The sequence below is a fragment of the Amblyraja radiata genome, chromosome 9 (assembly GCF_010909765.2).
Source record: "Amblyraja radiata isolate CabotCenter1 chromosome 9, sAmbRad1.1.pri, whole genome shotgun sequence".
Lineage (NCBI taxonomy): Eukaryota > Metazoa > Chordata > Chondrichthyes > Rajiformes > Rajidae > Amblyraja > Amblyraja radiata.
In genome coordinates, this window is record NC_045964.1 from 61,849,444 (window position 1) to 61,868,205 (window position 18,762).

Consider the following 18,762-nt stretch of genomic DNA (forward strand, 5'->3'; position numbering starts at 1 on the left):
CCCCCTCATCTTCACCATGGATGTCCGGTCAATCTACACCTCCATCCCCCACCAGGATGGCCTCAGAGCCCTCCGGTTCTTCCTCGACCAGAGGAGCAACCTATACCCAGCCACTGACACTCTCCTCCGCTTAGCGGAGTTGGTCCTCACCCTCAATAACTTTACATTTGACTCCTCCCATTTCCTCCAAACACAAGGCGTAGCTATGGGCACACGCATGGGCCCCAGCTACGCCTGCCTCTTTGTCGGGTACGTTGAACAATCCTTGTTCGATGCGTACCAGGGCCCCATCCCCGACCTCTACCTCCGCTACATTGACGACTGCTTTGGTGCCACCTCCTGCACCCACACACAACTGACTGACTTCATCCACTTCACCACCAACTTCCATCCGGCACTCCAATACACCTGGACGATTTCCGACACTTCCCTACCATTCCTTGACCTCACCATCTCCATCGCAGGGGACAGACTCCTGACCGACATACATTACAAACCCACTGACTCACATGGCTATCTGGACTACACGTCTTCCCACCCTGCCCCCTGTAAAGACTCCATCCCCTACTCCCAATTCCTCCGCCTACGCCGCATCTGTTCCCAGGATGAGACATTTCATACCAGGGCATCGGAACGGGGATTCCCCTCCGCCACCATAGATGAGGCTCACACCAGGGTCTCATCCATACCCCGTAACATTGCTCTCTCTCCCCATCCCCACACACGCAACAAGGGCAGAGTCCCTCTGGTCCTCACCTTTCACCCCACCAGCCGGCAAATACAACACATAATCCTCCGCCATTTCCGCCACCTCCAACGTGACCCCACCACTCGCCACATCTTCCCATCTCCCCCCATGTCTGCCTTCCGCAAAGACCGCTCCCTCCGCAACTCCCTCGTCAATTCTTCCCTTCCCCTCCGCACCACCCCCTCCCCGGGCACTTTCCGTTGCAACCGCAAGAAATGCAACACCTGTCCCTTCACCTCCCCCCTCGACTCCATTCAAGGTCCCAAGCAGCCGTTCCAGGTGCGACAAAGGTTCACCTGTATCTCCTCCAACCTCATCTACTGCATCCGCTGCTCTAGATGTCAGCTGATTTACATCGGTGAGACCAAGCGTAGGTTGGGCGACCGTTTCGCCGAACACCTCCGCTCAGTCCGCAATAACCTACCTGACCTCCCGGTGGCTCAGCACTTCAACTCCCCCTCCCATTCCCAATCCGACCTCTCTGTCCTGGGTCTCCTCCATTGCCAGAGTGAGCAACAGCGGAAATTGGAGGAACAGCACCTCATATTCCGTCTGGGGTCCTTGCGTCCTTATGGCATCAACATTGAATTCTCCCAATTTGGCTAGCCCGTGCTGTCTCCTCCCCTTCCTTCACCCTCTAGCTGTCTCCTCCCACCCTCCCATCCGCCCGCCCTCGGGCTCCTCCTCCTCCTCCCTTTTTCCTTCCTTCTTTCCCCACCCCCCATCAGTCTGAAGAAGGGTTTCGGCCCGAAACGTCGCCTATTTCCTTCGCTCCATAGATGCTGCTGCACCCGCTGAGTTTCCCCAGCAATTTTGTGTACCTTCGACATTCCAGCATCTGCAGTTCCCTTTTGAACAAACTAAACTGATGTTGAGGCTATTTGAAGGGGAGGATGGGCTGTTTGTCTGGTTGCTAATTACTGTTATATCAAAGGAGAAAGGTCTGCTTCAGCTGGAGTCACCACAATTATTGGAAAAGTGAGCGATGAGATTGATTCTGATCTGCTTTTGCCACTTCCTATATTTAATTGCTTATCCTTGCATTCAATCTTTTACCACTCGCTTTCTCTTTGGAATCGAATCGCCCACCACAGAATATTTGGCTAATATCGTGAATAAACATGCGACCCATGGAATTGAGTGTATCTCCGTTTCATGTAATAAAAAACAATTGATTTATGCTTCAGGCAGGAATGAATTATGAGAAAACTACAATTTGAATAAAAAAGGAACCCTTTGTATAATTATAACATGTTCCTAAAGCCCTTTCTTTCCTCTCATCCACTAATGACAAAGTACATCAATTATTGTTCACCCTTTTAAAAACGATTGCGTTTCTTGTGCCCATGATGTGCAAAGTTCAAATGGTCACCTCTTGATTTGCAGATATAAAAATCATAGATATGATTAAAAAAAGCATAGAATCATGGTAGCACAGAAGGAGCTCAATGTCTGTTGAATCCATACTAGCGATTAAAAAAGGTTTAATTTAGATCATCCCACTTCCCAGTCCAGAGCCTTAAACTGTGCAGCTTCAGATACCCGCCCTTGTACTTTATCAATGTTTTCTTCCTTTTCCATCACCTTTTTGAGCAAAGAATTTCAAATTTGCACTACTGTTTGCAATATAGAAACATAGAAAATAGGTGCAAGAGGAGGCCATTTGGCCCTTCGAGCCTGCACCGCCATTCATTGTGATCATGTCTGATCATCCACAATCAGTAACCCGTGCCTCCCTTCTCCCCATATCCCTTTATTCAGCCCCTAGACCTCTATCTAATGGGCCTGTCCCACTTACACGACTTTTTCGGCGACTGCCGGCAGAAATTATAGGTCGTTGCAGGTCGCCGAAAATTTTCAACGTTGAAAATCCAGCGGCGACCAGAACAAGGTACAACTCTTTGGGCGACTACTCACGATCATACAAGCTTCATCCCGCGACATGTCGCCGGAGTGTCGCCTGTATGGTGGTGAGTAATCTCCTCTGTCGCCCAAAGAGTCGTAGCGTCTTTCTGGTCGCCGCTGGATTTTCAACGTGTTGAACATTTTCGGCGACCTGCAACGACCTATGACGGGTGCCGGCAGTCGCCGAAAAAGTCGTGTAGGTTGGACAGCACCATAACTCTCTTTTAAATTCATCCAGTGAATTAGCCTCTACTGCCTTCAGTGGCAGAGAATTCTACTAATTCACAACTCTCGGGGTGAAAAGGTTTTTTTATCATCTCAGTTTTAAATGGCCTCCCCTTTATTCTTAGACTGTGGCCCCTGGTTCTGGACTCCCCCAACATTGGGAACATTTTTCCTGCATCTAGCTTGTCCAGTACTTTTATAATTTCATACCTTTCTTATATATGTGACTTAATTCGCGTCTCACAGCTTAGTTTTGTGTATTATTGTCACATGTCCCGAGGTACAGTGAAAAGCTTTTTGCTGCGTGCTATCCAGTCAGTATACATGATTACAGTCGAGCTGAGTACAGTGTACAGATACAGGGTAAAGGGAATAACATTTAGTTGAAGATAAAATCCAATAAGGTCTGATTGATGATAGTTCAAAGGTAGACATAAATGCTGGAGAAACTTAGCGGGTGAAGCGGCATCTATGGAGAGAAGGCGATGTTTTGGGTTGAGACCCTTCTTCAGACTGATAGGGGGGTGGGGGAAGCTTGCTGTAATGCTTCCCAATAAAAATTATAGTTCGATGGTCTCCTATGAGGTAGATGGAAGGTCAGGACCACTCTCTGTCTAGCTGGTGAGAGGGTAGTTCAGTTGCCCGATAACAGCTGGGAGGAAACTCACTGAATCTGGAGGTATGCGTTTTCAAACCACTGCACCTCTTGCCTGATGGGAGAGGGGAGAAGAGGGAGTGACCAGGGCGGTTCTTGATTATGATGGGGCCTTGCTGAGGCAGCGTGAAGTGTAGATGGAGTCAATGGAAGGGAGGTTGGTGTGCGTGATGGGCTGGGCTGCGTCCACAACTCTCTGCAACTTCTTGCAGTCTTGGATGGAGCTGTTCCAAAACCATGCTGTGATGTTTCCCAATAAAATGCTTTCTAGAACGCATCTGTAGCAGTGAGCGAGGGTTGTTGGGGACATGCTGAACATCCTAAGCTTTCCAAGGACGAAATAGGTTCTTCCAGACTTGCATAATCTTACAAACATTCACTAAATCTTTGTTAAAAGAAGACAGTCCCTGCATAGTAACTCTCTCTGCAGAGCTAAACTTCTCCACTCCTTGCAATGTCCTTGTACATCTAGAAAAGCAAATATGAAAACCTTCACTCACTTGTTATTTGTTTTGACCATTAACTCTGTTTCTGTTTCCATCGATGCTGCCTGACCTGCTGTGCTGAATAATTCAGTATTTTCTGATTTCATTCCTCATAACACTCTTCCACATCTCTCGATACTTTCACAATCTAGTTTATTTTAGACATACAGCGCGGAAACAGGCCCTTCGGCCCACAGAGTGTGGCACGGGCGGCCGGGTGGTGCAGTGGTAGAGTTGCTGCCTCACAGCGAATTCAGCGCCTGAGACGCAGGTTCGATCCCGACTACGGGTGCTTGTCTGAAAGGAGTTTGTACGTTCTCCGCGTGACCTGCGTGGGTTTTCTCTGTGATCTTCGGTTTCCTCCCACACTCCAAAGAAGTACAGGTATGTGGGTTAATTGGCTTTGTAAATGTTAAAAAAAAATTGTGCCTCGTGTCAGGTAATGTTAATATGCGGGGATCGCTGGTCGGCGCGGACTCGGTGAGCCGAAGGGCCTGTTTCCACGCTGTATCTCTAAACTAAATTAAAGACCGCGCCGGCTAATGATACCCGTACATGCTAGCACTATCCTATACACTAGAACGTACAAACTCTGTTCAGACAGCACCCGTAGTCAGGGTCGAACACGGGACTCTGGCGCTGTAAGCAGCAATTTTACCACTGCTCTGCCGTGTCGACCCAATCTCCCTGCTCTTACTCATTCATTCTCAATACACACACACATTCTATTTCCACTTTTGCTAAATTATAGCTAAGCATAGTATAACAGGCGTTCCCAAGCTTAGAACCTTTACTCACTTGAACCCTTGTTCTTTTCCGTTACTGTTTTAAATCCGGTGGAATTATGATTACTGCCTACAAAATATGCTCCTTCTGCTTGCTACTCCTTCCGGAGACCAGGTCTGCTCTCTCTTGCTGAACTGGCTAAGTATTAAATTTTGTTAAAGTTCTGCAGAATACACTTCAAGACCTCTGCACCCTCTCGATCTTTCACTGTTTTAGATCAGGTTAAGAGTGTGGTGAATCTGTGGAATTCTTTGCCACAGAAGGGTGTGGAGACCAAGTCAGTTGATATATTTGAGGCAGAGATAGATAGATTCTTGATTAGTATTGGGTGTCAGGTTATGGGGAGGAGGCAGGAGAATGGGGTTAGGTGGGAGAGATAGATCAGCCATGATTGAACGGCAGAGTAGCGTTGAGGGGCCGAATGGTCTATCTTATGAATATAAAGAGACATGATTTTTTTTTTCTTACAATCACTACCCTTTTTTGTTCTGGAATATATGTCTACAAACTTACTATTCTGTTCCACTCTAACTCTTTGTGAGCCAAATATGCATTTCCCTTTTTTGCTCCATATTTTAACCAATATGACCTTATTTATTGATCCTTCCAGCATATAACTCCCTCCTCGCAGCTATAATTGTTTCCTTATCCAAAGTTACCAGCTCCCCCAGCTTGATTTTTAATCTTCACCCACCTCTTAAATCCTTTCGAAAACTCCACAATCTGCAAAGTTGAGTAATTCTGGCCATGTTTTAGTAATAGACACAGTATTATGTTCCCATGATTCTATCAGCCTTCTTAGATTCCTTGCATAAAGGTGCCATATAAATACAGTACACCTTCTCTTGGACACAGCATGGAAATAGACCCTTAGGTCCAACCTGCTCACGCCGAGCAAGATAGGTGACGTTTCGGGACGATACCCTCCTTCAGACTGATGTCGGCGGGAGGGAGGTGGGAAAAAGCCCCCCCCCCCCCCCCCCGCCCCGATATCAGTCTGAAAAAGGGTCTCGACCCGAAACGTCGCCTGTTCCTTCTCTCCGTAGATGCTGCCTCACCCGCTGAGTTCCTCCAGCATTTTTGACTACCTAATTGTTGTTTCGTTTAGTTTAGAGATATAGCATGGAAACAGGCACTGAGTCCCCACCAACCAGCAATCCCTGCACATTAACACTACCCTACACACACTAGGGGCAACCTTACATGTTTTTATACCCAGCCAATTAACCAACAAACCTGTACGTCTTTGGAGTGTGGGAGGAAACCAAAGATCTCAGAGAAAAACCCACGGGGAGAACGTACAAACTCTGCACAGACGAGCATCAGTAGTGAGGATCGAATCCGGATCTTTGATGCAGTAAGGCAGTTGCTCTACAGCCACTGTGTCGCCCTTTGGCCCGTATCCCTCTAAAACTCTCCTATCTTCCACCGTAGCATTATATATACGTTTTTATGGGAACATGGAGGATTTTCCATATTAGAGGGCATTGGGGTCAATGATTTTAATATATACGGTGTTTGAGCACAGAGGAGAAAGTTGACCCTCACCAACACCTCCACAACTATTACTGCAGCAGTTCGGATATTGTTCCTTGATGTCATGTTGCTCTTACCGCTGGCAAATTGGAGATGACAGAGGTGTAGGATCCGTTACTGATGTGCCGTCAACATTATAGTACTGAGGGCTCGGGTAGCCGGCATGCATTGATTGAGACATCAGCTCTGGGTTCAGTGAAACCTTCCACCCACCGTGTATCAACACTAATTTTTACACCGTTAGATTCCATACTCTTGCTGTCAACATGTTGAGATGCCGAGAATAGCAGAGAAAAAGGGATCAATATTAAGAGGAAATATTGTCACTTGACCTTCTTAGCAGCAAATGGTAAAATAGCAAAGTAATATTGAAATAGTTTTCACAAACACTTTTGCTTTCCTGTTAGACAATGTATGGATGTGGATCTTGGAGTCCAAGTTCATAGCTCACTAAAGGTGGCAGCACAAGTAGATAGGGTGGTAAATAAGGCATATGGTATGCTTGCCTTCTTTGTTAGGGGCATTGAATGTTAGAGTTAGGAAGTCATGATCGGCCTGTTCCTGTTCTATCTTTTAATGTCAATTTTACACCAATTTGTGAAATGCAATCTGATTCCTTTCAAAACAAACTGGTGATTTTGTGGGGTCTTCTTAGAAGATAAAGAGATCTAAGAGAATCTTCTTTGATGATTATGTATTCAGATTTAAATTTCGACAATCACATCAAATCAGTAACAAAATCGGCCTACTATCACCTCAAAAACGTAGCAAGATTAAGAGGACTCATGTCAGCTCAAGACTTAGAAAAAACTTGTACATGCCTTTATTACTAGCAGGCTAGATTATTGTAACGGTCTCCTTGCAGGTCTTCCGAAAAAAACTGTCAGGCAGCTACAGCTTGTTCAGAACGCTGTTGCTAGAGTTCTAACAAAGACCAAAAAATTTGAACACATTACACCAATTCTTAAATCCTTACATTGGCTCCCTGTATGTCAGAGAATTGATTTTAAAATCCTGCTGCTCACCTATAAATCACTACATGGTTTAGGACCAAAGTATATCACTGACATGCTTCCACTATATAAGCCTTCTAGACCGCTAAGATCTTCTGAAACCAATCTGTTAGTGATTCCCAGAGTAAATACAAAACATGGGAAAGCAGGATTTAGTTATTATGCAACAAATAGCTGGAATAAACTTCCTGAAGATTTAAGACTTGCCTCAACTTTGACCACTTTTAAAACAAGACTGAAAACTTTTATGTTTACTTTAGCTTTCAGCTAAATCTTAACTACATTGCACTTTTAACTTTTGCACTTTTTATAATGCATTTTTAATTTTGCTTTTCTTTTCTTTTAGTTCTATTTTATTTCATTTTATTGTATGACATGTTTTTATGTGAAGCACTTTGAGTCTGCCTCGTGTATGAAATGTGCTATATAAATAAAGTTGCCTTGCCTTGCCTTGCCTTTGGATACAGAATGAGATTGAATGAGCTCATGTTGGCCAGGGCAATGGCAGATAAAATTTAAGCCTTATAAATGTGTGGTTGTGCATTTCTGGGGGGGGGGGGGCTCTAATAATAGTAGGACATACACTATGAATGGTAGGGCTCAAAGGAGCATTAAGGAACAACCGTGTACAAGTGCAAGTATCATTGAAGATGGGAGCACAGGTAGATAGAGTGGTGAAGCAGGCATATGAGACACCCACCTTCATTAGCTGGGCCATAAGTGCAGGGAGGTCTTGGTATAACTTTATAAAGCATTATTATTTAGTCACAGCTAGAATATTGAGTACAATTCTGGTTGTTGCACTATAGGAATAACATGATCACACTGGAGAAGCTTTACCAAGATGTTGTCTGGGATGAAATGAGCGGTAGAGTTGCTGCCTTTACAGCGAATGCAGCGCCGGAGATCCGGGTTCGATCCCGACTACGGGTGCTGTCTGTACAGAGTTTGTACATTCTCCCAGTGACCTGCGTCCCACACTACAAAGTTGTACAGGGTTGTAGGTTAATTGGCTTGGTAAATGTAAAAATTGTCCCTAGTGGGTGTAGGATAGTGTTAATGTATGGGGATCACTGGTCGGCGTGGACCCGGTGGGCCGAAGGGCCTGTTTCCGCGTTGTATCTCTAAAACTAAAAAAACTAAAAGGATGGGTTTATTTTCCTTGGAGCGGAGAAAGCTGAGAAGGAACGTGATAGAGGTATGCAAAATTAACAGTTTTTACCTCTGGTGCCAAAGACCAGCACATAGGTTTAAGGTGATGATTAAGAGTGTTAAGTTGATTTGTCGAAGAATTTGTTTCATCAGCCTGTTCCTGTGCTGTACTGTTCTATGGTATTTTGAGTCTATGTACATTAGCTCCACTTTATGCATAACAAATGAGACATGGTGCAGTCATTTTAAATACAAATTTCCTATTCAAAGAGGATTTTGGACCATTGCGGATTACCTCGTCTTATTTGTTGTATGAATTGAGCTAGAATAATGGGGAATGCTTGGAGTTGACAAATGTTCTTGTTGTACAGTATGAAGTAAGATGATTTAAGAAGGGAGGACAGGAGGTAGGGTCTTTGGCCCTTGAGTCCTTCAGGATGTTGCCAGGACTTGAGGGGCCTGAAGTATGGGGAAAGGTTGGGCAGACTTGGACTTTATTCCTTGGAGTGCAGGAGGATGAAGGGTGATCACATGAGGGGAATAGATAGGTCGAATGCACGGTCTTTCAACTGGGGTAAGGGAATCAAGAACCTGAAGACAAATGTTTAAGGTGAGAGGGGTAAGTTTTAACAGGAACCTGAGGGACAACTTTTTCACTCAGGGTTGTTGGTAGTTGAACAGTGTTTAAAAGATACATGGCTAGGAAAGGTTAAGAAGTATATGGGCCAATTGCGGGCAAATTGGAGCAGCTTGGACGTGGCTTCTTGGTTGGCATGGGCGTGTTGGGATGAAGAGCCTGTTTCGGTGCTGAAAGGCTCGATGGCATCATTCAATCAGATCTTCTTTTCTCCATGATCCTACTTGATCCTACCTTCACCACCACCCCACCCCCAGTGACAATAGCATCAAACTCAGTCCTGACATTGTCAATTGCCTTGCCCTCTTTTAGATTTTCTCCAGAGGTGTTCCTTGATTTAACTTCTAGATGACGTGACCCTGGTTGTGAATATGTTCTCTTGTCCTCGTTTCATAAAAGAGATATTTTCCCACTACCTCACCATTCAAAACATTTAACCACCTTAAGCACCTCAGTCTCACTACAATTCTCTATACTCGATGGGATACAATATTAAATAGTTGCGTAAGTGTTCGAGTAATTGGTGATCCGAACAATCGTTTTAATCACTTGTGATCTGCCAAATGATTGTGCGCACCTCTTTTCCTTTCCTCTTCAGGTTCTGATTGCACCACTTCATGCAGCCTCTGTCAGCGATAGGGATGCCTGTAAAGCTGGACTACGGCCAGTTAGGAAGTGGAAGGCGTATACCTTAGCTGGTTATCCAGGTAATGTGCATCATGCAACCTGAGCCGATTACAACCCCAATCCTTTTCCATGAAGTATGAATAGAGCGAGTGCAGATGTTGCTTAAAATGGTGCCCATTAATGGCATCTTTCATCTGTCAGTGGCGGACCATCTGTTTGCAGATTGAAAATATACTTAGCATTGTACTGCACGGAAGGAGGCCATTTGGCCGATGGTGCCTGAAGAGGTTCTTTGCAAGCTGGGAACTGCATTTTACAATATCGTGCAGAGTTCTTGAATGAAGGTGATTAGGGTCAAGCATCACCGTTCTGGGAACAGCAAACGGTTGACTTGACTGTCTGCAGGTAGTATAAGCTTTAATCACTTCAATTGATCTGGCAGTAAATTAAGTGTAGATACTCTCTTTTCTGCATCAGCTATAAGGAATTTTACTCTGATATCTTTGACATCCTTTCTTAGGCTCTCATTTTATCCCATACTAATGCTCCACAAGACCTTTAACTTGGTTCTTTCCAGATGACTGAGCCTGTCTTGTCACTAATAGATGTCACGGTAGAATCTCCGGATATAAAAAATAGAATTTTTTTTTTTATGTCCATGTTCCTCTGCATTCTCGCTGAAATAACATCACTTCTCAGTTTTCCTTTTACTGCAATCTGATCTCAAAATATATATATTTGGCATTCGAAGGAACAATTGCTCTGTATTTCCTAAGGCAGTGTCATTGGCTGATCACTTCATTCAAAACAAAAAATTAAAATTAACTGCATGTTTGTGAGGGTTTTGTCAGTCTGCTTATATTTTGTATATTTGTGCTCATGACCAACACTGAATCAAAGGCCTCTTATCTCTAGCAGAGGCTAAGAGAGTGTGGCAGTTGCCTGGAAGCAGTAAATAGTTTCTGATCCCCTAGAAGCTTGAAGAACACCATTGAACACTCTTAAATCTGAAGGATTTCTAATGCAAGAATGCATGATGGTGAAACTCACAATTTGTAATGCCAAGTGAGAAGTGTGAATGTGAACCTGTACTGCAAAGCATGAGCTGAATTGTATTAATAAGAACATGATAATAGAATGTAGGATGGGTGCACTGGGTAAAAGGTGGAAATACAGCACCATTCTCCAAGACAGTTTGCCCTTTGCCTTAATATAGAGTTCTTGTCAAAGGCAAAACGTTCAGCACCAAACCTTCTCCAGTATATTTCACCAAATCGCACTCCAGGAAAAGTGTGGCACAGGGCAGCACAGTGGCACAGTTGGTGGAGCTGCTGCCTCACAGCACCAGAGATCCAGGTTCGATCCTGACCTCTGTGGAGTTTGCACGTTCTCCCTGTAACCATGTGGGTTTCCTCCGGGTACCCTGGTTTCCTGCCACCTCTCAAAGACATGCTTGTTTGTAGGTTAATTGGCTTGCAAATTGCTCTGAGTGTGTAGGGAGTGGATAAGAAAGTGGTCTAGTGTGAACGGGTCGCGTAAACGCGGTGGGCCGAAGGACTTGTTATAATGTTGTATCTTTAAACAAAACATGAAGCTCATCTTTAGTGCTTGGATTTGAGAGGCTGCATGAAATCATGCAATTTGGCACACATGCTGACCAAGAAGCCCATCTAAGCTAGTCCCATTGCCCATGTTTGACCCATATCCCTCTAAACTTTACCTGTCCATGTCTTTTAAATGTCTCATTCTAGATACGTTCCATCCTCTGCGTGAAAACGTTGCCTCTCTCGCTGGAACTCACTAGTCCTTGGATAACCCAACCTTTGGAAAAAGACTGTGTGCAATCATCAATCTGTGTCCCAAGTGATTTTATATACTTCTATAAGGTCAGCCCTCAGTCTCCTGCGCTCCAAGGAATAAATTCCCGGCCTGCCCAACGTTCCCCATAACTCCCCTGTGTCCAGGCAACCTGCTCGTAAATCTTCCCTGCACTCTTTCCAGCTTGATGGCATCCTTCCTATAGCAGGTGACCAAAACTGCACACAATGCTCCAAACGTGGCTTCTCCAACATCTTGCACAACTGCAACATAACATCCCAACCAATACCTAATACCTCCTGACGAAGACCAGCATGCCAAAAGCCACCTTCACCACCCTGTCAATTGGGATGCCAAATCCAGGGAACTATAATAATAATAATAATAAATTTTATTTAATGGGCGCCTTTCAGAGAGAACTATGTGCTTGTATTCCTACGTGGCTCACTTCTATTTTGATATCTTGCAAGGCATATTCACACCTTAATAATAATAATACATTTTCTTTATAGGGTGCCTTTCAGGACTCTCAAGGACACCTTACAGTTAAAACAAGCATGAAACAAAAACAACATATACAGCAACAATACACAATTGTGAGCGTGAGCAGCGGCAGCCAATCGCGCCAGCCTTCACTCTCACCTCCAGCAGCCATGTTTTGCGAGCCATCTGCAGCACACCAAAAATAAAACACAACATTGAAGAATTTGACATAAAACATAAAAACATCCCCCCACAATGGTTCCCACTGTGAGGGAAGCCAACAAAGTCCAGTCCACTTCCTCTTGTTCACCCATGGTTGGGCCTATTGAGGCCTCCGCAGTCGCCGCGACGGCGGCCCGATGCTTCAGGCCCTCTCGCCGGATGATGAAGCTCTGGCGTCGGGTGAACACTCTCCGCGGCTTGGAGTGTCTGGAACAGCCGCTTCCTCCCCGCAGACTGCGGCGCCCGAAGTCCACAGGCCGCGCTGGTCGGAGCTCCGACACTGGCGATCTCGGCGAGAGATCCCTGGCTCCGTGGCATTCAAACCCAGCGCCGCCCGCAGCTGGACGCCCCACAACGACAGCTTCTAATAAGTGAGTTCTGAGCTTCTCAACTATTGTACCGATTCTGCCCAAAGTACTTCTAGAAGAGCAATTGAGCACTCATTCTGTGAATGCCTATATGAATCAAGGCAGACCAGATGGGTTAAGGAAGTACATTCCGTGCTTTGGTTAGGTCTTGTAATATATGTCACACATATGCCAAATCCTTGTGATGCTGGAAATGGAATATAAAAACAGAAATTGAGGGATATACTCAGCAGCACAAGAAACAGTTGGCGTTTCAGGTCTATGCTGAAGTATTCTTGATATATATTTTTGTCACCAATAAAGGAAACCATGATCTCTATGCACGAAGAAACAAATGGATGCTTATTTCATTTTATTATTATTTGGGAATACTTTGCTGTAAATTATTTTGATCTTTCTGTCCGTCCATTTCTGCCCTTAGGATTCACGTTCATTTCGGATCCCTTTCTTCCTGGATGGCAGCGATACTGGGCCAAGCAGTGTTTGAAAATCTACCCTCGGAAACCAAATGTCTGCAATTTAGACCTGCACATGTCACCCGAGGAAACCAAGGACCTGTGGGAGCAAAGCAGAGAACAGCTGAGGTAAGTGCCAAATAATGTTAATTGATTAGCCTTGACTTTCCCTTGATACAGCACTCTCAATAAGATAGCCAATTTCCCTCCACCCTGCTTCAATTCATTAGACGTGCAGGCAGAGGAGATTAGTTTAATTGAGCATTATGTTCGGCGCGGACATTGTGGGTTGAAGGGCAGTATCGTTCTATGTTTGATAATTCTTCCATGAAATACATTGAGAAATGAAACTGCAGTCGCAGTCCTATATAAATGCAATTTTTTATTTTTTTCTGCCCCTTCATTTGGAACCCGTTCAAAGATTCAGCAGAGTCCTAAATGAATAAAAGGTAGCTGTACAATGGAAATAAATTAAACACTAATAAAGGTGTTTGTGACAAGATAGAACACAGAACGCATAGAACAGTACCGCCCAGGAACAGGCCCTCCGGCTCACAATGTCTATGCCGGACATGATGCTGATTAAACTAATCCCCTCTGCTGGCATGTGATTCAAATGCCACAATCGTATCTGCCTCCGCCATAACCCTGACGGCAGGTTCCGGGCACCCACCACTCTCTGTGTACAACATTTGGCCCCGCACATCACCTTTAAACTTTGCCCCTCTCATCTTAAAGATATTCCCTCTAGTCTTTAAAGTCTCTTGGATAGCACGCAACAAAAGCTTTTCACTGCACCACACGTGACCATAAACTAAACTGAAACTGATTTCCATTCAGGGAAAGTGGTTCTGACGGTCGACCCTTTCCATGCCGCTTGTAATCTAAGATACTTCTAACAGGTCTCCCCTCAGCCTCAAGACATTTCAACAATACAATAGAATTCAATAGAATAGAATTCAAGAGTCTCAAGAAGGGTTTCAGCCCGAAACGTTGCCTATTTCCTTCGCTCCATAGATGCTGCCGCACCCGCTGAGTTTCTCCAGCATTTTTATCTACCTTCAAGAATACAATCTAAGCTTGTCCAACCTTTCCTTACCATACTCTCTAATCTAGGCATAATTCTGGGAACGATATAATAGAGAAAAGTATTCTTTATTATATTGTGTTAATTGTTTGCAGGAGAGAACCCATGGATCGGTTATCTGAAAACAAGCATCTTCAGCACAAACGGGCACAACGGGCTGGAGTAACACAGCAGGTCAGGCAGCATCCCTGGAGAACATGGATAAGTGACAGGTTTCAGGTCGAGACTCTTCTTCAGTTACCTAAAGAGAGAAAGAGGGAGAGAGGGAGAGAGGGGGAGAAAGCAAGAGGGGGAGAGAAAAAGAGGGGGAGGGAGTGGGAGAGAGAAAGGGAGAGGGGGAGAGAGAAAAAGAGAGGGGGAGAGAAAGAGAGAGGGAGAGAAGGAGCTTGAGAGAGAATGGAAGAGAGAAAGAGAAAATGCTGGAGTAACACAGCAGGTCAGGCAGCATCCCTGGAGAACATGGATAAGTGACAGGTTTCAGGTCGAGACTCTTCTTCAGTTACCTAAAGAGAGAAAGAGGGAGAGAGGGAGAGAGAAAAAGAGGGGGAGGGAGTGGGAGAGAGAAAGGGGGAGAGAAAGAGAGGGAGAGAAGGAGCATGAGAGAAAACAGAAGAGAGAAAGAGAAAATGCTGGAGTAACACAGCAGGTCAGGCAGCATCCCTGGAGAACATGCAGAGGTGACGATTCAGGTCAAGACCCTTCTTCAAACCTGAAAGAACACCAGCTGCTTGACCTGCTGTGTTTCCCCAGCACTGTGTCCTTTTGTACATTAGCCATCTTCTGCACCTTCTTGTTTCTACATCTTCAGTGCACTCTTTTTTATATCAGGGAGTATCATCCAAACATTCTGCCTCTGGTCGATTTCCCAAATTCCCATTATTCTAACAGTAAGTGAACACTATGAAAGCAAATACTTGTCCCACGAGGAATGAGAAATAGCAGCAGAATTAGACCATTCATCAAGCCAGTAAATAAAAGTGATGCATGCGGGCATTGTGTGGAGCAGGCTCTGCCAAAGCACACATGCATTTTTCAATTCTCCAGCCAGTTGCTAATGTCATCTGTGCTTTAATCTGCTGTTAACATTGTGTTCTTGTAATGTTCTTGGGTTGGAATTTATAGCACGTTATAGAATTCTATGTGAATTGAAGTAAATATTTGAAGCTCAAATAAGTTACTCCTGGAGGGAGGTGGAAGCAGACATTAAAGAACTGGAGCCAAAATTTGGAGTGGCTTATCATTGGTAATGAAAGGGAAAAATGGCAAAACGTTTTGGGGCATATGCACCCATTTTCCCACAACACAGTGCCAGAGTGGTAGAATTGGTGCCAGAGATCCAAGTTCAATCCAGACTGTGGTTGCTGTCTGTATGGAGTTTGCACATTCTCCCTGTGACCGCGTGGGTTTTCTCTGGGTGCTCCGGTTTCCTCCCACATTCCAAAGACGTGCGGGTTTATAGGTTAATTGGGTTCCGTAAATTGTCCCTTGTGTGCAGCATAGAACTGGTGTGCGGGTGATTATTGGTTGGCGCGGACTCTGTGGGACGTAGGATCTGTCTCATAAAAACATAGAAACATAGAAAATAGGTGCAGGAGGCCATTCAGCCCTTCGAGCCAGCATCGCCATTCATTGTGATCATAGCTGATCGTCTCCAATCAATAACCCGTGCCTGCCTTCTCCCCATATCCCTTGATTCCAGCAGCCCCTGAAGCTCTATCTAACTCTCTCTTAAATCCATCCAGTGATTTGGCCTCCACTGCCCTCTGTGGCAGGGAATTCCACAAATTCACAACTCTCTGGGTGAAAAAGTTTTTTCTGACATCAGTCCTAAATGGCCTCCCCTATAAGACTGTGGCCCTTGGTCCTGGACTCGCCCAACATGGGGAACATTTTTCCTGCATCTAGCCTGTCCAGTCCTTTTATAATTTTATATGTTTCTCTAAGATACCCCCTCATCCTTCTAAACTCCAGCGAATACAAGCCTAGTCTTTTCAATCTTTCCTCATATGACAGTCCCGCCATCCCAAGGATCAATCTCGTGAACCTACGCTGCACTGCCTCAATCACAAGGATGTCCTTCCTCAAATTAGGAGACCAAAACTGTACACAATACTCCAGATGTGGTCTCACCAGAGCCCTATACAACTGCAGAAGAACCTCTCTACTCATATACTGAAATCCTTTTGTTATGAAGGCCAACATTCCATTAGCTTTCTTCACTGCCTGCTGTACCTGCACGCCAACTTTCAGTGACCAGTGTACATGGACACCCAGGTCTCGCTGTACCTCCCCCTTACCTAACCTAACCCCATTGAGATAATAATCTGCCCCCTTGTTTTTTCCACCAAAGTGGATAACCTCACATTTATCTATATTATACTGCATCTGCCACGAATCTGCCCACTCACTCAACCTGTCCAGGTCACCCTGCAACCTCCTAACATCCTCTTCACAATTCACACTGCCACGCAGCTTTGTGTCATCCGCATTAATATATATGGTAAACAGTTGCGGCCCCAACACCGAGCCTTGCGGCACTCCACTCGCCACTGCCTGCCATTCTGAAAAGGACCCGTTCACTCTTTCTCTTTGCTTCCTGTCTGCCAACCAATTTTCCATCCATGTCAACACCCTACCCCCAATACCATGTGCTCTCATTTTAGTCACCAGTCTCCCGTGCGGGACCTTATCAAAGGCTTTCTGAAAGTCTAGATACACTACATCTACGGGCTCCCCTTCATCCATTTTACTTGTTACTTCCTCAAAAAATTCCAGAAGATTAGTCAAGCATGATTTCCCTTTCATAAATCCATGCTGATTTGGACTAATCCTTTTACTGCTATCCAAATGCCCCATTATTACCTCTTTAAAAATTGACTCCACGCTGTATCTCTAAACTAAACTAAACTAAACACATTGAGAGACAAACACATCTCCCGAAAAACATCCTCAATTTAGATGAATACATAGCCAATAAATTATTTAACAATCATACAGCTCTTTCCAGACTTATAAACTCTTCTGACTCCAAAATCTGTATCCTGAATGGTGAGTATTCAGCTAATCTTATTGGAGATCTGAAAACCCCATCATAGGCAGAATCTGTTTCTTGAATCTATGTCCAATGAATCTGGGAAATAGATGTAACAGATGGAAAACACACAACTTTAGACTTTAGATTTTAGACATGCAATGCGGAAACAGGTCCTTTGGACTAACACTAACACTATCCGACACACTGGAGGCAATTTACAAGGTTTTTTTTAGCCTAAGCCAATTAACCTATAAACCAGCACATCTTTGGAGTGTGGGAGGAAACCGGAGCACCCAGAAAAAACCTGCAGCAGTCTCAGGGAGAACATATAAAATCCGTACACACAGCACCCGCAGTCAGGATCGAACCCGGGTCTCTGGTGCTGTAAGGCAGCAACTCTACCACTGCGCCACCATTCTGGCATCTGAAATAAATTTGTTCCTCACACTAACATTCATTTTATTGTTGCGCTTCCCATCCCTCCTTCTCCGGGAACATATAGTACTTTAGTTGACTTCCGCATTTCGGACACGTCAGTCACCAATGTCATCGGCTGCTGGGTCGCCAAGAATAGATGGTTGATAAGTTGGGCAGCAGGGAGCACCTGACACCGACACCAGCTCCAAGTCCAGAGGCAACGTGACACGTCCCTGCCTCAGAGTCTAGCTTGTTATAGTTACTTCAAGCTCAGAACCTCAATGTAAAGCAGCAAGCGTGGCTCTCGGGTCAATTTGCTGAGAGAATGGAGCGGCTGGGCTTGTACACTCTGGAGTTTAGAAGGATGAGAGGATATCTCATTGAAACATATTATTAAGGGTTTGGACACGCTAGAGGCAGGAAACATGTTAACGATGTTGGGGGAGTCCAGAACCAGGGGCCACACAGTTTAAGAATAAGGGGTAAGGCCATTTAGAACGGAGATGAGGAAACACTTTCACACAGAGAGTGGTGAGTCTGTGGAATTCTCTGCCACAGAAGGTAGTTGAGGCCAGTTCATTGGCTATATTTAAGAGGGAGTTAGATGTGGCCCTTGTGGCTAAAGGGATCAGGGGGTATGGAGAGAAGGCAGGTACAGGATACTAAGTTGGATGATCAGCCATGATCATATTGAATGGCGGTGCAGGCTCGAAGGGCCGAATGGCCTACTCCTGCACCTATTTTCTATGTTTCTATCTATGGGCTGGTTGAGTGTCTGGTCTAAATTACTGCAAGTTAATATATGCGACTCCAGAGATGTTCAACTTTCACCACTTGAAAACTGAACGATCAAACTCTATTTGGTTCATGTCTCCATTATTCAGTCATTTATGATGAGGTTTTTTTTTTGCATTGGCTAGGGGTGGCATGGTTGCGCATAGGGCAGCACAGTGGCACAACAGTAGAGTTGCTGCCTTACAGTGCCAGGGACCCTGGTTCAATCCTGACTATGGCTGCTGTCTGCATGGAGTTTGTACGCAAAGGGTGGTGGGTGTATGGAACAAGCTGCCAGAGGAGGTAGTTGAGGCTGGGACTATCCCAACGTTTAA

At 44.9% G+C, this 18,762-nt stretch overlaps 1 protein-coding gene across 2 annotated transcripts in view; it reads left to right on the top strand.

The window, feature by feature from the left end:
• Positions 1-18,762, top strand: part of alkbh1 (alkB homolog 1, histone H2A dioxygenase) — a 37,883-nt gene that overhangs the window by 8,154 nt on the left and 10,967 nt on the right. Inside the window, exons 2-3 of one of the 2 annotated variants that reach the window (XM_033027598.1) lie at positions 9,741-9,849; positions 13,082-13,244. In XM_033027598.1, coding sequence (XP_032883489.1) covers positions 9,741-9,849; positions 13,082-13,244 — 272 coding nt within the window. The remainder of the gene's footprint in view (positions 1-9,740; positions 9,850-13,081; positions 13,245-18,762) is intronic. The other variant, XM_033027599.1, reaches the window with a different exon arrangement.